Source organism: Prionailurus bengalensis, chromosome A3 (genome assembly GCF_016509475.1).
Source record: "Prionailurus bengalensis isolate Pbe53 chromosome A3, Fcat_Pben_1.1_paternal_pri, whole genome shotgun sequence".
NCBI classification, from domain to species: domain Eukaryota; kingdom Metazoa; phylum Chordata; class Mammalia; order Carnivora; family Felidae; genus Prionailurus; species Prionailurus bengalensis.
The window spans coordinates 55,358,305-55,383,024 of record NC_057354.1 but is presented as its reverse complement, the minus strand read 5'-3'; the positions used below and the strand labels follow the sequence as shown (position 1 = coordinate 55,383,024).

The 24,720-nt window shown below is 40.0% G+C and overlaps 1 protein-coding gene across 1 annotated transcript in view; it reads left to right on the top strand.

Annotated features, from left to right (window-relative positions):
- Positions 1–8,060: 8,060 nt before the first annotated feature.
- The window catches only part of MRPS9 (mitochondrial ribosomal protein S9), a 66,604-nt gene continuing 49,944 nt past the window's right edge, over positions 8,061–24,720 (top strand). Inside the window, exons 1-2 of the mRNA XM_043603048.1 lie at positions 8,061–8,238; positions 19,562–19,741. Coding sequence (XP_043458983.1) covers positions 8,122–8,238; positions 19,562–19,741 — 297 coding nt within the window. The 5' untranslated portion in view covers positions 8,061–8,121. The remainder of the gene's footprint in view (positions 8,239–19,561; positions 19,742–24,720) is intronic.

Below are 24,720 nucleotides of genomic sequence, written 5' to 3'. Positions count from 1 at the left end.
TCAGCTGGGCAGTCGAGTCAGAAGACATTCTGGGCAGATTTATCTATGTCTCCAAAATATGAAATATCCAGTTTCCTGGTTGGCCTATCTGGAAGAATCCTGTGGGCCCTAGAGCCCTTGCTATCTTTGAGTAGGCAAAATCTGAATAGTTCTGGGGTTCATGTTTACATCAGGAAACACTTAACGAGTGCATATGGGTAGCACTCAGGGTGGGCACTGTAGGAAGCAGGGTAGAGTATGAACATGCATGGGGACAGCCTGAGTGGGGTCCCAAGAGTGGAGGGGACATGGTGAATGGAGGGTATGTGGTCAACTTAAAGCATCCATATTTAAACTTCACACACACACACACACACGCCTGTGCAGACCAAGGAAAACGTACGTGAAGGGCGACCAGTTTTTGACCTCTGAAGAGCAATCTAAACCGGTGTATTCCACAGGAGATGGGATGCGTGGGAAGTATGAAAGCAGCAGACAGAATTAAGTGGGGTAGGATGCTAAGGCAAGAGGACAAGTGAACAGGGTCCCTAAAGAGAATGGTTAACAGCAAGCAGATACAATGTATAAAGGGGAGAGTGAGGGTTCTAGGGGCGCCTGGGTGGCTCAGTCGGTTGACCGTCTGACTTCGGCTCAGGTCACGATCTCGCGGTCCGTGAGTTCGAGCCCCACGTCGGGCTCTGTGCTGACTGCTCAGAGCCTGGAGCCTGTTTCCGATTCTGTGTCTCCCTCTCTCTCTGCCCCTCCCCCCGTTCATGCTCTGTCTCTCTCTGTCCCAAAAATAAATAAACGTTAAAAAAAACTAAAAAAAAAAAAAATAAGTGACTCCGAGAATGCTCGAATCGGAAATACGCAGAGGTCATTTACTTCCCTCACTGCAGAAATGCACTCATAATATTGCTAACAAATGAGTGCCCAGCAGTGGTCTGAGTGATTTAGAATATGGGAAGCTCACTCACTGTATTTCTAGAAATAGCATTCTAGTTGGAAGTAGAAGTTTCGGGACGCCTGGGTGGCGCAGTCGGTTAAGCGTCTGACTTCAGCCAGGTCACGATCTCGCGGTCTGTGAGTTCGAGCCCCGCGTCGGGCTCTGGGCTGATGGCTCAGAGCCTGGAGCCTGTTTCAGATTCTGTGTCTCCCTCTCTCTCTGACCCTCCCCCGTTCATGCTCTGTCTCTCTCTGTCTCAAAAATAAATAAACGTTAAAAAATTTTTTTTTTAAATAAAATAAAATAAAGGGGAGAGTGAGGGTTCTAAAGACACCCTTGTTGACGAACTCACGGTTCTTCCAGGACCGGGCATAATATGGAAGAGTGGTTGCGTGTGTGTCCTTGGGCGCCATGGTGCCTGGTTCCATGCCTTCCTAGTTGTGGAACACTATGCAAGTTACTGAACACACCCCCGCCCCAGCTTCCTTATGTCTAATATGAGGAAAATAATAGTGCCTCCCTCATAAGGATGCTATGATGCAATGAGGCAGAAAGCCAGAACAGCCCCCAGCTAATGCCATATAATGTTGTATAATGCTCCCTAAATTAACATTTTGTGCGTGTTCATTTGCATATGATGTATAACTTCTATAACTCTCTTTTACGTTTCTTAGACTCGCATCTCATGGTCCATCTCAATCCATCCGCTTTCTCTGATAGGTGAGAAATATGTTGCTCTTCCCTTTGCTTCTCAACAGCGTCAGAATGAAAATTACACCTCAGAACACTTCTACTTCTTCTTCTTCTTCTTCTTTTTTCTTTTTTCAGGTCCAGATGACAATCTTCTTCTATAACTTATTTACATCGTTAGGCTGGATCAACATCTTAGTAGCAATGCACTTTTTAAGGCACCTCCCTGCTGGGTAAAGTGGCCCTTCCTGTTTGTCCTAAAATGGTCTCTTTCTGCCTCAAGTTTATTTTGCTCTGCTATATAGTTTTCTGGAATTTGATTATTAAGTCTGCATTTGTTTTAACCGGGCCTGCACTGATTTTATTGATCTTGATTATACTCAAAACGTCGTTATTTGATTATATTCTTATTTGATTATATTCTTAACGTTTATTATTATTATTATTATTATTATTATTTTTGCTCTGACATCCTAGTATCTCAACTATATTCAGTCAAACAACTCATTTTTTCTAGACCTTCTTTACCTCCACTTGGCCTTCATCACAAGAAAGTCCTGTTTGGAGCCCGAATGTACCCTTAGCTCATGGTTGAAAGAAACACACATAATGTCAAAGAACATTTTCCACACGCTATTATTTCTAATAGGGAAAAACACTTATAATTCCACCACCCAATTGGAATAACTACTTCCACTGTCTACATGCACTTAAAAAAATGACTTAATCTATGCAAAATAATTACGAATATGGTCAAGAAGACCCTGGCCCTAAGCACACTGCCCCTGCACCTGTGTATGTTGGAAATCATTTTCAAGGCACAGCAAAAGGTCTGACTGATCCACCTTTATGGTCCCTGTAAATTTGTTTTGTTTTTGATAATGAAGCCTGGAGAAATGATTCTCGAAGCATCATAACAGCATTGACTGACAGCTCCCTAAGTGCTGTGTCTTTTATAGCAACCATAATTGACAGCTCATAGGTAAAGAGCATATGTAGACGGATTGAGCCCACATTGAACACAGTGGGGGAAAACACCAAAGAAGAAATTTGTTCTATTTTTTTATTAATTAAAATTCGATTAACATGGTAAAATATATGCATCCTGGGAGAATAGATTCACTTGTAGGCTGAGACAGATTCAGTTTTTAAGCTGCTATAGGAGCTTCTTATATAGCAATTATGTACTAAAATTACCTCTCATAAATGTTTTTACACTTCAGTGAAATTTGCATTTCCTTACCCCACGTACACTGCTTATTTAGCTGGGAGTGGTCTAGGTCATTAAAACTTTTTAAGTTGTAGATCCAAACATCGCTGAAGTTGTGTGGGCACCTGCCTGTGGAGGGTAAGTTAAAAATGTGGCCCCATTAAAAAGAATCCTGCAATGCCACTTCTGGGTATGCACCCAAAAGAGTCAGAAGCAGGGATTCAAACAGATACTCGTGCCCTCACATTCATAGCACCATTATTCACAATAGCCAGAACGTGGAAGCAGCTCATGTGTCCCTTAATGAATGACGGACAAACAAAATGTGGTATATACATACAATGGAATACTATTTGTCCTTAAAATGGGATGAAACCCTGAAACATGGTACCGCATGGGTGACACGTGAAAACATAATGCTAAGTTAATTAAGCCAGGCCCAAAGGGACAAACATTGTGTGATTCAACTTACAAGAGGTACTTAAAATAGTCAAGTTCATAAAGACAGAAAATAGAATGGCAGTTACCAGGGGTCGGGAAGAGGGTGGCTGGGAGGTGTTTCATGGGGCTCGAGTTTCTGTGTGGGAAGATCGACGGTTTGGAGATGAATGGCAGTTGTGGTTAGACAACACTGTGAATATCCTTAATGCCACTGAATTGAATACTTTAAAAAGTGTTAAAATGGTAAATTTTAAGGTATGTATTTTTTAACCATGCACGCACACAAAAGACATGTAGGAATCTGTATGGTCAGTCCAGATGGTCAAGTTGAAGGAGTACTGACACGGATGAAAGGTAATTGAGTCTGACCTAAATAAGAATCATGAATTATTTGGACGGTTTTGTGCTGGGTCCCCCTCTCAGATGTAATAGGTCTGGACTGGTACCCAACAATCTGCATTTCTAACAAATTCCCTGGGGTATTTGTTTTCTAATGCTGCATAACAAATTATCCCAAATTTTAGTGGCCTACGAGAACATATTTTTTTATCTCAAAATTTCTGTGGTCCAGGAGTCTAGTGGTTCTGGCTCAGGATCTGTCATGAGGTGCCAGTCAAACTGTTGATGGAGGCTGAAGTCATGTGAAGACTTGGCGGGCAGGACCCAGTTTCAGGATGATTCACTCCCTGTTAGCAAAAGGTGTAATTCCCTACTAGGTTGGTCTCTCCATATGTCTGTCTCACCACAGGGCATCTGAGTTGCCCAGAGTGGATGCTTCAAGAGAGTGAGAGTAAGCAGGAAGCCAGCTTTTGTGACTAGTATCCAAATTCTATTTTTCAGAAACAGGTCATTAAATGCAGCTCATATTCAAAAGGAGGGGCTCGACCTTTCAAAAGGAGGAGTACTGAAAAACCAATTTTAAAGGCCAATACCCTGGATGTATTCCTGGGGCTGCTATAAGAAAGTACTGTAAACTGGGTGACTTAAACACCAGAAATTTGTTGTCTCACAATTCTGGAGGCTGCGAGTCCAAGATCAAGATGTCAGTAGGGCTGGTTTCTTCTGAGGCTTACGGGGGAAATTTTGTTTCAGAGCTCTGTCCTTGCTTCTGGTAACCTCATGCTTTCCATGGCTTACAGATGACCATCTTCTCCCTGTGTCTTTACATTGTTTTCCCTCTATACATGTCTATCTCTAAATCAAAATTTCCTTTTTTTACAAGTACTACTGTCATATTGGATGGAGACCCACTGTAATGACCTCATTTTTACCCGATTACCTCTATAATAACCCTACTTCCAAAAAAGTTCACGTTATGAAGTCCTGGGTGTTAGGACCTCAACATCTTTTGAATTGGATACAATTTAACACACAATACAATCAGGTAATACTGAGGGTCCTGCTCTGGGGACAATACTTTCGAGAATCACTGGTCTAATCCACTCCTTGGTTACTCCAATGAGAAATGTAGGTTTTTCGGATCTCTGTTATCTGTGGACCCATGAAACCTTTGTGTTTTTTATAGGTTCTAGGTTCTTCATATTGACTCACAAAGCTCTGAAGTTCCAGGAATCCTTTAAAGGGGTGTGTGTGTGTGTGTGTGTGTGTGTGTGTGAATTTTCTGGAAACCTCATCATTCATCATTTCAGCTATCTACACTGGGAAGGAGAAGAGAGAGGGTAGGAGATGAAGAGGAGATAATGAAGGAGAAAGGAGTAAGGAGATGAGATATGAGAAATACAGGAAAAACAAATATTGTACCAATTTAGACTCCTACCATAGCCTGCTACATCATCCAGTGTAAGGCAGGGTGGGAGGTGAGATAAAATCAACTCTTACTGTTATATGTATCTATATTTTTAGAAATTCAAGAAGAAAATGAACACCTGTGTATCTGCCAGTCATCTAAAGACAAAGAACAGTGGCAGGGGCACTGATGTCTCTGTGTGCACAGCTCACAGCACCCTCTCCCTCCTTCCTGGGTTATTTACTAGTCCCACGTTTGTGTTTATCATTTTCTTGGTTTTCATTATGGTTTTACTACATACAGATAGACCCTTAAACAATATCTTGCCTAGTTTTACCTGTTTTTGAACTTTACATAAATGGAATCAGTCTAGGTGAGCATATGTGACTTTCTGTTTTTTTCCTCCACCTGGTGAAACCCATCCATATTGCGTGGCTGTGGTTCATTCACTGTCATTGATGTCTACCCATCCTCTGATCCATAGATAGGTTACTTTTGCTGTCACACACAAAAAAATGTTATGAACATTCTTATGTTAGTGTTATCCATATGTGTGCACTCCTTGGTGAGTTAGACACAGAGACGATACCAGGGGGAGTTGCCTCACAAGGCCATCTTTATTTGCAGCAAATAAGGAGATCGGGGGAATAATTTCCAAAGCTGTGACTCCTGCAACAAGGGTAAGCAGGTTCTTTTTATTGGGGTTTGGATGAATCTTCAGAGGGGCAGGTCTCATCACTGAATATAATGGGCAGGCATCAAGTTACACATTCCCACTCAAAACATGCCTATACATATATTACATGTCATCTAATGAGGCTTATGTGCCTCCCTGGGTGGGGATTTTAACATTATCATGAAGCTCAGGTAACTGTCAGTCACTTTATGATTCCTGATTCATCTCCCCAGGCATCTGTCCTGGGGGTGGGGGGGGAGGTCATATTCAAAGGTTTCTTGTCTTGTTCCAGCAATTTGTTAGTTGCTAAAAGATAAAATCTGTAGTTAGGCAGAAGCTTCTAGGAGTTTCCTGAGTGCAGGGGTCTCGCTGATGACACTTTTACATGTCTCTTGATACACTGTGTAAGAATTTCTGCAGGGTATATGCCTAGGAATGTAACTGATGGAGTGCAGGGTGCACTCCCCTTAGCATCACTGATTGGTTGGTAGATTTCAGGAGGGTTGTACTAGAACACTCCCACCAGGAGCACCTAACTTATTGCTAGCTCACAGCTCAGCAGCACTTATTATTAGTTCAATATTTTGACTTGCCTGATGTCTACCCTACAAGCTGACTTTAGAACCAAACCCTCACATTAGATGTGACACCACCATTTGGGACTTTTGGGGGACTTTATGATCCTCATGCCTAGAATGCCTGATGCCTCTGACATAATAGGTGCTCAGTAAATGAGAGAAAAATCAAATGAATCTTATGCTTTAGCTGTTTGGTAAAACCACACTTTTTCTTTCATTTTAAGTGTTTATCAGCACATTCCTGATTCCAATCATTCTTTCTGACTCCAAACTATGTACCTAATGTCAACCGTTAGTGGTATATTTTTTCCAAACTCAAAGGTTATGCAGGAAATTTAAGGCAGCAGTCCAAGTGTTGCCCCTAGAGGTAGGAAATGTACTACATTCACCTTACTGTAATCTAGTAAAAGACTGTAACATGAATTTAGACCAAAAAAAAAAAAAAAAAAAGAGAAAACCTCCATAATTCCTAACCTTAATTACATAACCTACTTCATTCTTATATGTTCCAACATGTCATTTTGTAAAAAAAAAAAAAAAAAAATAGTAAAAATTCTGCATTCACATACTTATTTGATTGTTTTACACTTAATTAAATTTCCACAGTTAAAACCATTTTTTGTGACAATGTGTAGGAATTGCTATTTAAAGGCATCTATTTTAATGAGCTATAAAGTTTTGGTTCCCAAACGCTAGTTTGCGGACCTCTGCCAATTTCTGATGGAAGTTATTAGCCTAAAAGGTACTAACAGAAAAACAACAGAGTGAGCTTTTCAATACAATGAAATGCATTTCATTTAAAGGAACACCCCCCCATTTCCCCCCTGAGATTATGTCATTTCTACCTTTTTAATGACAGAATGTGTTTTAAGAAATTATGGTGTATTTATTTGTTTGACTACTCTGTCTGAACTCAGATTTTGTGTGTGTATGTTTGTGTTTTAATTTTACTAATCCTTGAAGTCTAAATGTTTGGAAGTCCTTTCAGAGCAGTTTAGTGCATTATTTAAAATGCATTTTGTAGGAAGCACCCTGGGAGTTACTCTCAAGAACACACAAGTCTCATAAAGCAAGGTATACTCATTTCTATTCCGTGACTGTGGATTTAATTGATTGGTTGCAAGTAAGGCTTAGGACTAACACTATGGGGAGTGGTGTGCAAAGATGGGTAAGACTGCTTCATCCTTACGTGTTAATGGTTTAGTCTGCACGTTATACAATTAGAAGTGTGTGCCCTGGAACGTAGAGTGGTTTGGCAGCTGCTCAGGAGGGTGGAGACCCTGGACCCTGAAAAACGTGGAAAGGTATACAGGAGGGGAAAACCCTACTAGTAAGATAGATAGGAGCCAAGGTCTGAAATCCATTCTTGTGTGAGCAAGGAGAGCAGGATCCGGGTTGGAGCGTGGTGAAGACAGACTGCAGAGGGAGATGCGGGCGGGTTGCGCAGGTTCTCCCGTTCCGGAAGAGCCTGCTAGAGGTGCAGCACTGGGCCAGGGAAGGAAGGGTGGGTTAAAGAACCACATGGAAGTCGTACCCAGACTTAGACAACGACAGAATTCAACAGCTGCAGCAGGTGAAAGAGACCAAGAGGCCTCTTTCGGAAAGAGGCCGATACTCTTTCAGCTTGGGGCTACTACGAACTAGCGGATACTACGAACTGGCTACTCCAGGGGGTGGAGCCGGACACGCCCCTCGGGGCGTTCACACACCCAATCAGCGACGAGCCGCCCCGCCCCACGGGGCACGCCCCCTGCTCCTTTCCTACACCCTCGGAATCCCCCGTCTCCCACAGGCGCCTGCGCAGCCGTCAGGCCCCGCCCCTTCACCCTCCAGCCCCGGTCTCCAGCAGCCAAGATGGCGGCTCCCTGTGTGTTCAGCGGCGCAGCGGTTTCCTACCGGCTCTTTCTCGGAGGTAGGGTTAGCCTTGCCCTCAGACAGGGCGTCTGGAAAGCCGCGGCTGCTGAGTTGCAGGTAGGTACCGGAGAGAAGTGGAGAAGTGGAAATACTGGTCCGTTGTAGCGCGAGGATGTGGAGCCGGCGCCGCTACCTTCCCCTGGCGTCTCGCGTGCCTGCCGACGGGGACCCTAGGGTCTTGGGTATTTAGTAGAGTTGTGCGGTTGAGAGAGGAATGGGTATTGGCTCGCAGCGGCCACTTGGGGTTGTGTCTGGTTTTCGCGGGGTGTGCAGTGAGGAAGTTACCTGCAGACGGAACTAGAGCGACCCCCTTTCTTGAGTTGGCTGCCAGGCAAAGGGGAGTCTGTGCCTAGGTGCGGAGTAGGGTCCGGTCCCTCCCGCCTTCCCCGCGGTCCAGTGGGAAGGAGGGCCGCGCCAGAGGCGGCGAATGAGAACTGGACTCCTGCAGTGAGTGGTCTGGAAGACTTCGCAGTGGATAGGATTGATAGCGACTTTAAAAGTGCCTTGCATCTGTGCAGTTTCTGTTTTCTTAATTTTCCCGACACCTTGTCTCTGGAGAGGTGGAGCCCAGAACTTGAACGTTTCCGCTCATCCTGGGGGCAGTGAAAAGCCAAGATTCTAGCTTCACAGCTGGTTGAGTGATGATGCCATTTACTGACATGGGATCCCAACAGGAGGGACAACATTTGAGAGGGTAGAAAACGAGTTCAGTTTTGGATAGAACTATATTTATTATACAATTATAATTGGGATGTCCAAGTGGAGATTTCCACTAGGCTCAAAGATTGGCAAGCTTGTAGGTCAAGAAGAGTACTGATTTACAATCCTCTGTTACCTGGTAGATGGTAATTGAGGCCTTAAGAGTGAATTCAAACACCTAGTAAAGGTGTACTGAATTGGAATAAGTAGAGGTACAGGACCCTGAAGGACAACAGTCAAGGAAGAAGAGCCTCCCAGAGATTGAGAATGAGCTGCCAGAGAAGTAGGGGGGAAACCAGACAGTGTGGTGTCATGGAAAACAGGTGAATGAAGTAGGGAAAGTGATAAAGAAGTACCAAGTATTGTGAAGAAGTCAATTATTATGATTTAGAAACTATTGAAAGGGGTGCCTGGGTGGCTCGGTTGGTTGAGCCTCGCACTTCAGCTCAAGTCATGATCTTCCAGTTCCTGAGTTCGAGCCCCACGTTGGGCTTGCTTCTGTCAGCGCGGAGCCTGCCTTGGATCCTCTGTCCTCCTCTCTCTGCCCCTGCCCTGCTCGCTCGCTCTCTCTCTCTCTCTCTCTCTCTCAAAAATAAACAAACGTGAAAAAAAAAAAACTTGAAAAAAAGAATAGTCTATTTTAACGTAAATCAACCAGTCCACCTATTCATTTGTCCATCATTTGTTTTTTAATACTTTCTCGGTGAAAAATATGTTGGAAGTTTTTATTTTTTTCCTGCATCTTATTTGAATATATTTTTCCTGTGTATGCATAGTCATCTATAAAAGGGACTGTTGCATATATAATGTTTTTTTGCTGACACTTAATATGTGTCTGGGGGAGAATGCTAACTTTCTCTCCCTCAAACTCGAACATGCGTATCCTCCTGTGTCTTTCTCTATGTTCTTTTTATTGCGTGCAAACATCCATGCACGTGCATGCTTTCCAAAGAAGTAGATTCCATTCTACATTTTGCTTCTCCAACTTACATATATAGTAGAAATTCCTTCAGGTCACCTGTTATGTATCTAACTTCTATATAATATTTTATTATGAATGTGTCAGTTAATATTTGATGGCCATTTATTTTGTTCCCATTTTCTTCCCACGAATAAAGAGTTCAGTAAACATCGTGGCATAATTCTTGGTACTGTTGCTTTTAATTGTGTAGTAGAGAGTTCCAGTTGTGAGATGCTTGTTACAAAGTATGTGTTATACATCTTAAATTTTAATAGGTATTTCCATATAGCTTTCCAGGAAGGCTGTAGCAATCCACGCTCTATCTTTCATGTATGAGAGTGCCCCCTTTTCTACTGGCATCAGGTATGTTTTCCATTAAGATGAGTGAAAAATTTAATTTTCATCTCCCTGACCACTCTTCAAGGTTTTTTTCCCCCCATATGGCAAATGTTTACTGAGCACTTTACTTGAGCCAGGCACTGTGAAGTAAACAAATCATTATCGAATAATTACCCAGACAGTATTGACCCATAGCACTCTCCAGGGATGATCCTGAGACTGCCAAATCCCCAAATTCGTGAATAGTATCACAGCTCATGTTTTACCACGTGAAGTAGGACTCAGACATAACTGAAAGACTTAACTGACCCCTGTCAGACCCTTACTGTTACCATATATATGGTTAAAGACATTTATGAAGCTTTTTTCTGGCATAGAACTTGTCTGTCTTATTAAATATTAATGTTTCTTCACTTCTGTCTCCAGCATTAATAGTTGTATTTCTCTTAGGGGCCATGTTTCATAAAACGATAGAAAAATAATAAATACATCTCATACAGGGTATTTTTGCAGTTTTTTTATATCTAAAAGTGTGACAAGGTGGTGATATAAATAGCTATTACTGTGGGTCACAGTCAGAAAAGTTTGAGGAGCACTGATGCCACAAGGAAAAAGAAACAAGTTTTGTTAAACTAGGATTCCTGTGGGCTCAATTGGGACCCTCACCAGCAGACTTCCTCTTGCATACCACTCTTGTGGTATACGCATTTCATATTAATTTCTCTACAACTGCAAATTTGGGGTGGAAGAAGGAGTCTTACGTGTGAATGGCAAAACTTCAGATTATGAACCCCCAAATATCAGGGACTTACATACAGTGTACTGAGATTTGCAGAGGTAAATACAGAAGAGCCCAGATGTGCAGTGCCTAATGCAAATGAGTTGTAACACGTAGAGTGGTGCGGTGGGCAGTTTCTCAAAGGAGGTGATAGAGTCTTCAGGAGCAGTGAGGAATTACATGATAAAAGAGAGGTATTCTGTTCTAGGAAGATGAAATAGGTTACAGAAGGGGCCAGATGTGTACAGAGTGTGTGGACTCTTGCCAACAACAAATAATTGGTTCTAGCAGTTACAATTGGTGTAGTTACAAGAATGGTGAGAGACGGGAAAGTTTGGCAGGGCCCAGGTTATGGTCGGTTTTGCTGTACTAAGGTACTTGAATTTTTCTTTCTTTCTTTTTTTTTTTTTTTTTTTATCTTTCACTAATGAGAGTAGCACCGGCATTATTATAAGCAGGTGACAGTCATGGTGTCCTGCAAAGGTTACCCGTGAATTCTTAAACCCTCTATCAGTATAAGACAAGAATACTGATTTAGTTTCCCAAAGTATTATTTATTTGTGACTTTCATAATAAGTAAACCAGTAGGCCAATTTCTATTTTTTATTTTACTTATGATTTATTTTTGAGAGAGAGCAAGAGCAAGCACGAGCTGGCGAGGGGCAGAGGGAGAGAGAGAGCCCAAGCAGGCTCCGTGGCCGGCGCGGAGCCCCAGCGCAGGGCTCGATCTCGCTACTGTGAGATCACGATCTGAGCCAAAATGAAGAGTCGGATGCTTAACCGATTGAGCCACCACCCAGTTTCTATTTTGAAAGCTAGTATTGCCAAATGTCAAGGAGATGCCCTCTTTATTTTCTACTAAACGCTTAGTGCTTACACTTTCTGTTTTTATTGAGCCAATATACTTCCCTTGTGGGATTGGACTATCTGCCGAAGAATGACAGGCACAATCAGTGGCAGTTTGGGAGCTTGGCCCTTGTAGATTTTGGTTTTATTGGAAAAACGTTGTTGTCCTTGTCTTAAGTATCTGTTCTTATCCTGTATTTATCACAGCATCCAGTTGGTTTACGGTAGGGTCTTAATAAACTTTATTGATAAATTGCTTAAAAACTCTTCGACAAACATATTTAAAAATCGACTTGCATTTGTATCAAATGCTGTATGCAGTTCTGTAAATTAGTTATGTTTTTCCCCAGGTAACTTTGAATTTTTTAAAAATCCCATTTTGTTAGCAATGGAGATAAAAACCCCTTGGTGGGATTAGTTGTTTCTTTTGAGATCTCACCCTGTCCTTTAAAGGATAGATTTAGTGTGTTCCTCATTACTCCATTATGAAAAATATTGACATTAAAAGTAAAATATTGACATTAAAAGTAGCATTTTCCTCATGTAGTAGTTTCTTACTTAAAGAGAGGCTGATAATAGATGCTACCATCATTCCCACCTATTTTGTCCTTATAAAGCAAATAAGTAAGTTTCCTTGTACTGTGCTTCATTGTTGTAATTAGGATGATGAATCAATTATTTATTGCCATGTAACAAGTTACCCCCAAACTTAGCAGCTTAAAACAACAGACATTTGTTACGTCGTCGTTTCTGGGGGTCAGGATTCCACACACAGCTTAACTGGGTTTTGTGCTCACAGTCTCCCATAAAGCAGCAGTCCAGGTGTTGGCTGTGGCTTTAGACCTCTCCAGGCTGGAGGGTGGAAATCTACCTTCCAGCTCACTCTTTGTAGGTGTTAGCAGGATTTATATCTTGGCAGGCTGTTGGGCCGGCTGTTGGTTGGAGGCCACCCTCAGTTCTTGCCACGTGGGCCTCTGTAGGGCAGCTCACCACATCTGGCTTCCATCAGTTGATCAACAGAGGGGGGGAAAGAGGGAAGGCCATCTTTTTGTAACCTAATCTTAGAGGTGACGTTCTATTACTTTAGTAGTGTTCTATCCGTCAGAAGCAAGTTACTCAAGCGCGCATTCGAGGGGATTGACCAGGATGAATATCAACCAGTAGACTCACTGGAAGCCATCTTGGAAGCTGCCTACAACTGTGAAAGATCCACATTTACTTCTTTTTTATTATCTCAATGTCTCGTGTGTTTAGGTCTTTCCCTTACAGTTGGTTTTTTTAAACCTCTTGAGAAAAATAGCATAACCTTTGTATGCTTCCTGCAGTGCCCACAGACACCTCCTAGATGCTCATGGATCATTTCTTGAATTAAACGTGAGGAGCTCTAGGGGCACCTGGGTGACTCAGTTGGTTAAGCATCTGACTTCAGCTCAGGTCACGATCTCACGGTTTGTGGGTTCGAGCCCAGCGTGGGGCTCTGTGCTGACAGCTCGGAGCCTGGAGCCTGCTTCGGATTCTGTGTCTCCCTCGCTCTCTGCCCCTCCCCCACTCATATTCTGTCTCTCTCTCTCTCTCTCTCTCTCAAAAGTAAATAAACATTTTTTCAAAATTTAAACATGTGAGGAGTTCTTACATGTAGGGATATGTGCATGTGTACATGTGTGTATGCACATTTGTATATGTGTGAACACCTGCCACATTCTTTTTTGCCAGATAGATAGTAGCTTAAATAAGAAAACTGCATTTTTACCTTGTTTCATGTTTGCTTTTCTCAGTATGGCAACGTTCTCATTTTAACACCACTCAATTCTGCTTGACAGTTATTTCTGTTAAAATTCAGTGTATAGCCTGGCCCATAGTAGTTCCTTAAATTTCTTCAATGAACTTGTAAAATAGTTTACTTTTTAGAATTGTACTATAAAAATTAAAGCACATTCAAGCATTTGCAAAAATAAAATACTGTAAGGAACCCATGTATATGTCTGTCAGTCAGCTTCAACAATTATTAATGTTTTACCAATCCTGTTTATCTTCCTACCTTTTTTTTTTTTCTGTAGGTTTTTGTGTAAATCTCAGGCTTTTTGTTATATTACTCATATATATACTTGATTTTTTTTTTAACAGGTAGATTTTTTTTTTTTAAAGAGCATAGCTTCCTTGGGGCACCGGGGTGGCTCAGTTGGTTAAGTGCCTGACTTCGATTCAGGTCATGATCTCGTGGTTCATGGGTTCGAGCCCTGCATCGGGCTCTGTGTTGACAGCTCAGAGCCTGGAGCCTGCTTTGGATTCTGTCTCCCTCTCTTTCTGCCTCTCCCCTGCTTGCGTTCTCTCTCTATCTCTCTCAAAAATAAACATTTTAAAAGTTTCTTAAATAAATAAAAGAACATAGCTTCCATGCCACTATGCACATATCTAACAGAAAGAACAATAATTTTTTTTTTTTAATTTTTTTTTTTCAACGTTTATTTATTTTTGGGACAGAGAGAGACAGAGCATGAACCGGGGAGGGGCAGAGAGAGAGGGAGACACAGAATCGGAAACAGGCTCCAGGCTCTGAGCCATCAGCCCAGAGCCCGACGCGGGGCTCGAACTCACGGACCGCGAGATCGTGACCTGGCTGAAGTCGGATGCTTAACCGACTGCGCCACCCAGGCGCCCCACAATAATTTTTTAATATCATCTATTACCTATTCCGTGTTCAAATTTCCTTGGTTGTTCCAACAATAATCTTTTATAGTTGGTTTGTTTAAATCACGATTCCAACAAATTGCATATATTTTATTTGGTGAATATGTTAAGGCTCTAAATCTATAAGTTTGTGGAGTGAATATAAATGGTGAATTTTGCTCGAGTAGTGTAGGACATTTCCTTGTTTGTCTAACCTGGTGTCCATTTCCCCTTCATCAGGGCACTCCTATTTTCTCAGGAGTAATGAGTTCTTCCCCACTAGATACAGCCTGGAAGAACTATCATCTGGGGCATCTGACCCAAGGTAGCCCCATTAGATAGTCCCTCCCTTGAGATCTTGAGCAGAGAGAGAAGGACCGTTGGAATAGCATTTTATCTTAATGGCCAAGACTTCATTGAGTGTGCTGTGGATCATTGGCGTTCCTGCTTTTTAGCTGCCTGCTTCAACTATAGTCCTGCTAGTCTATAGCAGGACTATATTTTCTTTTGCTTGCATCCAGAGACCTCTACTTGATGAAAATAAAAACTCATTCAGAAAGGTTACTATCATTTCTCTCTTGGTGTCCTTATATTGTTTCTTTCCACCTTTTCTCTAATCTGACTTCAGTCTTTACCTTTTATTCCTTGAAGTATTTCTTTTTTTGCCTTTTCTGTTCAGATTAGTGGTGCATTCTTCTTTGTTCCATTTTTATCCAATTGAACGAAAAGGAAACTCCTCAATACTCTTGTAGTATCATTAGAGTAGTGTGTGGCACTGGCATTTGGCCAAATTTGGGACATCACTGCTCTGTCAGGATGTGTCTGCTTCTTTGGCAAACCTGCTTGATTGAAATTATAGTTGTCTGACCCACTGATTATCTTAAAAAAGAAACAAATCTGTCAACTTGTATCTATACCATTCCGTAAAAACAGAGTGTGAGGAAAATTCTCTGCCACAGCTTTTCAGTCGGAAATAGAACCTATAGAATATTTGGTCGGGGCTTTGTACTTACCAGTAGCAAAAAGCACATTCTCTCCAGGAATTCTGACTGCTCATAGCTAAAGATCTAGTCGATTCAGATTCAGCCTCATCTGACTTAGTGGATTGTACTAATGAATAATGGTCTCTTTTGAATGTAAATACTTTTGTGTGAGTCATTGCTAGAATAGCTTAGAACATTTATAAATATATTCAGTACTCTGATACTGATGCTGTAATGGCTTTGTAACTTTAATAAATATGAATTTCCAGAATGTCATATTCTTAGGCAGTACACTTGTCTTTGAAAAGATCCTAAAGAGATTTTTATGAAAAATAACAAAGTAGGGACTTTTTTAAAAAGTTCTTTCTAAATGAACAACAATAAAATTTTTTTGACAGTCTTTTAAGACTCATGTTAAAACTAAGAAAGCTGCCAGCTGTCACAAACTCGAAGAATATAGACAGACACAAGATCAAGTGAAGATCAAGTGAAAAAATGAGTCTTCCAGCCAATAATCAACTCTTTTGCTTGAGGTGATACTAAAATGTTGTCAGAACAAAATAAGAAAAGGAACCGAATCGGAGAGAGAGATGAAGAAAACAAAGAATATTTACTCAGCAACATGGAAGAATTTTTTTGCTATAACTCCTTCACACTGTCAAGGACATTTTGAAAATGTTGGGTGAGGGAGAGCTGTATGAAACAGGGGATAAGACAAGAATATACAATTAAATAGTTAAGGAAAGATTTTTGAAGATAGATCAGTGATTTAAGAAGCTAAAAATTCAGAGTGGCTGCACAGTTGACACTGTAACACAACACACACACACACACACACACACACACACACACACACACGTCTCCAAGGAATAAAGGTTTAAAAATCATACAGAATGCGGAGCAAAAAGTAAGAAAGAAGTGAAGCTGATACGGTTGGAGGACGGAAAAACAGAATTTTTATGGTCGAAAAAGAAAAGATAAATAGGTGAGAATTGAATGAGTATCACTTTCTGAAGTTGATAGAAGAAATATATTTAAACATTTTATTCAGAGACATAGGTAATCACTACTGAAATAAAGGCAGGCTCTATAATATCCAAATTGCCAGATCAAAAAACAGATATAAAAATCTACAGACCATCTAGTAAAAGAAAGAAAACAGGAATGAAAGCATAACAAACAATAAAGATAAAATCAGATGAAAAATGAGACAGAATATTTATGAAATCCATTTAAATGTATTAAAAACTCAGATTGGGTCAAAAAAACTAAAATTATTCAAAATTTAAATGAAAAGTACTGGCAGTGACATTCCAGGGAAATACAAATTGAACTTTGAAAAGGTTGCAATATTATGATCTAGTAGAATTAAATTAAAAATAAAAGTATTGCCTGGGAATGGAACACTTTATAATGCTGAAGGGTACAGTCTGCCCTAAGATGGAACTCTCCTGAGCTAAGTAGTGCATTGAATATTCCACTGAAACATACAAAGGAAATCTATAGGAAACAAAAAGGTAATTGACAAAGAAAATATTGTAGCTGTTGTATAGATGTAGATTCATAACTGTTTCTTTGGTAGTATATTCCTGGCACACCTCCAGTATAAAGGGGTACTTAAATTTCTTTTTCTAATTTTCTTCCTTTAATTGTCCTTCCTCCTTTATAACTGCTGTATTGTTGCTCTTTGAATATGAGGTATTCAGTCCGTCAAGCCTGTCACTCCTTACTCTGCAGACCCATCTCGCGTCCCGTTTTATAAAAATAATGGCCGTAAGGCATAAGTAATCTTACCTTTCTGCCTGCCTTCTCTCACATACTGTGTTGTTTCTTTGCATAGTAGAATAGATGTTTCTTATTCTAACACTAATGCCTGCATTTCCCCTACATTGATGGTGTCACATCATGTCCCATGCTGATTATTAACAGACGGCATCTCTAGCTCAGATCTTTCCTGTGCACACACCCACAGAGCCATCTGCCTCACGGACACCTATCTCTCTGGAGATGCCCATCAAGCATCTCAAACCTGTCATGCCCCAAATTGAACTCATCATTTTCCTCCCTAATCTTACTCTTCCTGTAGAACTCATTACTTCAGTGAATGAGTCTCCTAGTGAATCCGGGAGACTTCCATTTCTCATACAGGCTGTGGTTGGTGATTGGTGGGAAGTGTAGTGGGTTCACCTGTATTACACATGGGTTGTTTTAGCTACGGACAGAAACATTTTGTCATATGACTTCCAAAACCCACAGCATAATCATCCTTTTGGCAGTGGAGTATTTGGGAGAATCTCCTCTCCTGAGTGACTGCTGCCTTCTCCTCCAAATTCTTGGGATAGACAGGCATTTTCTCTTCACTTTGAATATAGGAAGCAACATCTTCCAGTGTTCAAAGAAGACATGGAATCAGAAAAAAAAAAAAAAAAAAACAGAAGCAAAACAGAAGCAAAACCCTGGAAAAAGTAAAAATAACAAGATGGTAAACTCCTGAGACAGGGATTTGGTCCTGGTGGCACTTGGCTGTGGGGAGAGGTGGCAGGGTGTACAAAGGGGCAGGCTAACTGTACTTAAGAAGTTTGGGTCATGTCTTTATTTGTTGGTAGTGATACTTTCTTTATAAAGCATCTCAGGATTCCTGACTAATAAAGAGAGAAAGTCCTTTGTGCTCCCCTAAGGAAAAATAAACTCTAAAATTTCATGGAATTTTAAATTGCCCTATCTTACTCATTAAAGAGTGACAAGAAACCATTTTATCACTATTTTGATTTGTTAGTTTAAAAACATAATTTTTACTCTTAATAGGGTACAGTGATATTTGTCCTGTAGTTTTTCTTCTACTTTTTATTATAACTATAGTGACAAGTGATTATAGTTATTTGAATCTCTGCTTCTCAGAGGGCTGGGGAATGGATGAGAGAGGGATGGTGGTGGTGTGGTGGTATTGTGCAAGAGAGATTTTTATGTTGATGAAAAGGGAAGTGAATGAGTAACTAAGAATTGTAGTTCTTAAGATCTGAATTGCTTAAGAGTGTTTGAAAACTGTTGAGGCTGGGATGAAGGTTGAAAACCACAGGTTAAGGTTCTGAGAAAAGCCAGGAGCAGAAGTATCTGTGCTAGTTACATCCAGCTGCTGAATGTACCTGAGCGGTCATTTGAAAACAGTTTTCTGGTTCTTTAGCACCCATATTGGAAGTGAACTATTAATGCCTTGGGGGAGGCGGGGGGGATTCCTAGTGCCACAGCATGAAATGATTCACAGCAGCAAGTGTGATACCATTACCGATACTTTAAAAGGAGGGGAAAGCCCTTATTTCTACAGTTAGCATGTGGAACCAAATTAATGATAAATCTTGGTGTTTAGTGAAGCAGTCTCTTCACTGAATCAGCCTAAGATAAGGACCACAGAAGAGTCTCCAGCTAAGCTAAACTGTTTTAAGGCATTGAAAGATGGGCTATATTTGTACCCTTGAACCAGGTGACTAGTCTAAGTGTGCTAATTCCCAAGTGCATGTCCCTTCCCTCCCATGTCTTCTGTTTGCTAGTTTCTGCCTGCATGTGCATTTGCCTTTTTTTTTTTTTTTTTTTAAAGTAGGCTTCACACCCAGCACAGAGCCCAATGCAGGGATTGCACTCAGGACCCTGAGATCGTGACCTGAGCTGAGGTCAGGAGTCGGACACTTAACTGACTGAGCCACTCAGGTGCCTCTACATTTGCCTCTTTTTAAGGGAGTGGCATTTTACTCTTCATTCCCTGTGTGTCAGATATCACAACTAGTTGTCTTTGACCAATCAGTATCAAATGTGGATGTTTGTCATAGATAAGGAGGTGGCATATCACTTATAGGTATTTTGGGTTTTAATGTGTTGAAATGCTAGTAGTTTAAACTGCTATGTAAGCAGAAGCTTTTAAAAAGCAAGCTTTTGAGTGGGGGACAATTTCTAGTAGCTTTCTTAACAAGCCTTTTACCTGTTTCCAGACTCTTGCCAACTGAGTACTGTAATAAAGACAACTGTTTGAACATCCTGTTTTATGTAGAGACAGTGGCCTACAAGATCACTATTTGTTTTAAAATCTTTTTTCTTTTTGTTTATATTTTCTGCTAGATACTAAGGCTAAGACACACCACAGGTGTAACAGCAAAGAAAAATGTTGCAGCCTTAAAACGTGAAACTTACACAGTGGATTTTATTAAAAAGCAGATTGAAGAGTTCAACATAGGAAAGAGACATTTAGCCAACATGATGGGAGAAGATCCAGAAACTTTTACGCAAGAGGATATTGATGTAAGTACAGTTACTCTGTTGGGAAACTAATTACTGTAGTTTTAACTGTTGAAATTACTTTTCTCCAGCTTGAGTTCTTTAGCTCTGTGTAAATTTTAATCAAACTGTCAGAATAAGGACAAATACCACTATGCGTTGCATGTTGGAACCAGGCTTTCGAAGAGAGAGATGCTACTCTGTATTTCAAGCATTACAAAGCAGAGTGAGTTTTAGATTTTAACGAGAAATGGATAACTTTATTGTTTCAAGGTCCTAGGAGCCACTATGAATGCTTATACACAATTTGGAAACATTTATCCAGTTGTGTAGTCTTAAACTCCACTTTCTTGCAAAATGATGATGGAAATATAGTCAAGTATACAGGAAATTCCATAAGTAAACCTGAGTCAAGTGTTTTTTATTATCTTAACTGTACATAAATTTTCAAAGTCAGGGCATGTTCTAAATGATTTGAGAGTTGAGAGTTAGAACTCTATTATTGTTCCACTCTTGAGTTGTTCTAACTCTATAAAAGTAGTAATGATACATTTTTGCTAGACATGTCCCAACATAGTTAACAAAGATACTTAAAATTTAACAACTTTGTAACTTGTTCTAAGTTTTTTTTATTCTATTTTGCATTCCATTATAGTTGACATACAGTGTTATATTAGTTTCAGGGGTACAATATAGTGATTCAACACCATACAACACCCGGTGCTCATCACAAGTGCACTCCTTCATCACTTATTTAACTCCATCCTCCTACCAACCTCCTGTCTGGTAACCATCAGTTTGTTCCTTAGAGTTAAGAGTTTGGTTTTTGGTTTGCCTTTCTCTTTGTTTCCTTTGCTCATTTTGTTTTGTTTCTTAAATTCCATGTAAATGAAATCATATAGTATTTGTCTTTCTCTGACTGACTTATTTCACGTAGCATTATACTCTCTAGCTCCACCCATGCCATTGCAAATGGCAAGATTTCATACTTTGTAATGGCTGAATAATATTCTTCTGTGTGTATGTGTGTCTCGTATCTTCTTTATCCATTCATCTATCCATGGACACTTGCGCTGCTGTTATAGATAATGCTGCTATAAACATAGGGATATGTGTATCCCTTTGAATTAGCGTTTTAGTATTTTCTGGGTAAATATTCAGTTGTGTCATTGCTGGATCATAGGGTAGTTCTATTATAGATAGATAGATAGATATAGATATATAGATATAAATAATTTATCGTGAAGTTAGCTAACATACAGTGTATACAGTATGCTTTTGGTTTCAGGGGCAGATTCCCTTGATTCATCACTTACATACGACACCCAGCGCTCATCCCAACAAGTGCCCTCCTCAATGACCATCACCCATTTCCCCCTCCCCCGCCATTAACCCTCAGTTTGTTCACTGTATTTAAGAGTCTCCTATGGTTTGCCTCCCTCTCTGTTTGAAACTATTTTTTCCCCTTCCCTTCCCCCATGGTCTTTTGTTAAGTTTCTCAAGTTCCACATATGAGTGAAAACATATATCTCCCTTTCTCTGGCTTCTTTCACGTAGCGTAATACCCTCCAGTTCCATCCACGTTGTTGCAAATGGCAGGATTTCATTCCTTCTCATTGCCGAGTAATATTCCATTGTGTATATAAACCACATCTTCTTTATCCATTCGTCAGTCGATGGACATTTGGGCTCTTTCCATAATTTGGCTGTTGTTGAAAGCACTGCTATAAACACTGGGGTACATGTGCCCCTATGAATCAGCACTCCTGTATCCTTTGGATAAATTCCTAGTAGTGCTGTTGCTGGGTCGTAGGGTGGTTCTGTTTTTAACTTTTTGAGAAACCTCCATACTGTTTTCCAGAGTGGCTGCACCAGTTTGCATTCCCACCAACAGTACAACAGTACTTCTTTTTCTCCACATCCTCTCCCAACACCTGCTGTTTCTTGTGTTGTTGGTTTTAGCAATTCTGACAGGCACGAGGTGATAGATATCTCATTGTAGTTTTGATTTGCATTTCCCTGTTTTCATGTCTGTTGGCCTTCTGGATGTCTTCTTTGGAGGAATGTCAGTTCATGTCTTCTGCCCATTTTTAATCGGATTATTTGCTTTTTGAATGTTGAATTATAGAAGTTCTTTATTATTTTGGATACTAATGAATTGCAATATCTCCTCCCATTCCATAGGTGTACTTTCACTTTGTTATTTCCTTCACTGTGCAGAATCTTTTATTTTGATATAGCCTCAGTGGTTTATTTTTGCTTTCATTTCCCTTGCCCCAGGAGACATATCTAGAAAAATGTTTCTGTGGCCAATGTCTGAGAAATTACTGCCTGTGCTTGGATCTCTTCTTGGATTTTTACGGTTTCAATTCTCACATTTAGGTCTTTAGTCCATTTTGGGTCTTTTGTTTTATTTGTTTTGTTATGTTTTATTTTAAGAGAGAGGGGGCCCAAGTGAGCGAGGGGCAGAAAGTGGGAGAGACAGAGAGAGGGAGAGAGAATCTCATGAGGGAGAGACAGAGAGAGATTAGGAGAGAGGGAGAAGGGCTCACCCAAAGCAGGCTTGTGTTCACCAGAGCAGGACTCATGCTCACCCAAAGTGGGGCTCGAACTCACAAATCGTGAGATCATGACCTGAGCCAAAGTCAAGATGCTTAACCGACTGAGCCACCCAGGCGCCCTTTTAATGCATTCGAATTTATTTTTGTATATGGTGAAAGAAAGTGATCCTTTTGTATGTAGCTGTCCAGTTTTCCCAACGCCATTTGTTGAAGGGACTTTCTCCTATTGGATATTCTTTCCTGCTTTGTTGAAGTTTAATTGACCACATAATTGTGAGTTTGTTTCTGGGTTTTCTATTCCATTGATCTGTGTGTCTGTTTTTGTGCCAGTACCATATGATCTTGATCACTACCACTTTGTAATATAATCTGAAGTCTGGAATTGTGAAACCTCCAACTTTGCTTTGCTTTTTTAAACTTGGCTTTGACTATTCAGGGTCTTTTGTGGTTCCTTATACATTTTAGGACTTTTTGGTTCTGTGAAAAATTCTGTTGGTATTTTGATAGGGATTGTATTAAATGTGTAGGTTGTTTTGGGTAGTATAGATATTTTAACAATACTCGTTCTCCCAATCCATGAGCATGGAATGTCTTTCCATTTCTTTGTGTCGTCTTCAATTTCTTTCATCAGTGTTTTATAATTTTCAGAATATAAGTCTTTCACCTCTTTGGTTAGGTTTATTCCTAGGTATCTTATTGTTTTTGGTGCAATTGTAAATGGGACTGTATTAATTTCTCTTTCTGCTGCTTCATTATTAGTGGGTAGAAATGCAGCAGATTCCTGCACATTGATTTTGTATCCTGTGACCTTACTGAATTCATTTATTCTAGTTTTTTGGTGGAGTCTTTAGGGTTTTCTATATGTAGTATCATGTCATCTACAAATAGTGAAAGTTTTACTTTGGATGCCTTTTTTTTTTTCCTTCCTGTTGTCTAATTGCTGTGGCAACGACTTCTGGTACTGTGTTGAATAAAAGTGGTGAGAGTGGACATCCTTGTCTTGTTCCTAACCTTAGGGGGAAAGCTCTCAGTTTTTCCCCATTGAGTATGATGTTAGCTGTGGGTTTTTCTTTTATGGCCTTTATTATATTGAGGTATATTTCATTTAAACCTACTTTGTTAAGGGCTTTTATCTTGAATGGATGTTATAATTTGTCAAATACTTCTTATGCATCTGCTGAGATGATCCTTTCTGTTATTGATGTGATGTATCACATTGATTGATTTGCAAATATTGAACCACCTTTGCATCCTGGGAATAAATCCCACTTGACTGTGGTGAATGATTTTTTTTTTTTTTTTAAGGTACTGTTGGATTCTGTTTGCCAGTATTTTGTTGAGGATTTTTGCATCGGTGTTTATCAGAGATACTTGCCTATAGTTCTCCTTTTTTGTGGGGTCTTTATCTGGTTTTGGTATCAGAGTGATACTCTCTTTATAAAATGAATTTGGAAATTTTCCTTCTGTTTTCTGGAATAGTTTGAGTAGAACAGGTCTTAACTCTTCTTTAAATATTTAGTAGAATTTGTCTCTGGAGCCCTCTGGCCCTGGACTTTTTGTTTGTTAGGAGTTTTTTGATTACAGATTCAATCTTCTTGCTGGTAATCAGTCTGCTCAGATTTTCTATTTCCTGTTTCTTCAGTTTTGGGAAGTTATATGTTTCTAGGAATTTTTCCATTTCTTCTAGATTGTCCAATTTGTTGGCATATAGTTTTTCATAATACTCTCTTACAATTGTTTGTATTTCTGTGGCGTTGGTTGTTATTTCTCGTCTTTCATGGGTAATTTTGTTTATCTGAGTTTTTTGTTTTTTGTTTGTATGTTGTTTTTGATGAGTCTGGGTAGAGTTTTATCAATTTTGTTGATTTTTTTCAACAAATCAACTCCTGGTTTCATTGATCTGTTGTTTTTTAGTTTGTATATCATTTATTTCTGCTCTAATCTTTGTCATTTCCTTACTTCTGCTCGTTTGAGGTTGTATTTGTTCTTCATTTTCTAGTTCCTTTAGGTGTAAGAGTAGATTATTTGTGATTTTTCTTGCTTTTGAAGTAGGCCTGTGTTGCTATAAACTTTCCTCTCAGAACAGCTTTTGCTGAATCCCAAAGGTTTCAGGCTGTTATGTTTCATTTTCATTTATTTCCATGTACTGTTTGATTTCTTCTTTGATTTCTTGGTTGACTCATTCAGTGTTTAGTAGCATGTTATTTAACCTCCATTTATTTGTGCTCTTATCAGTTTTTTCTTGTGGTTGGTCTCTAAATTTATAGTATTTTGGTCAGAAAAGATGTGTGGTATGACTTTGATCCTTTTGAATTTGTTGAAGCTTGTTATGTGGCCTAATATGTGATCTGTTCTGAAGAATGTTCCACATTCACTTGAAAAGAATGTTTATTCTGTTTGAGGATGGAATGTTCTGAATACATCTGTTAAATCCATCCATTC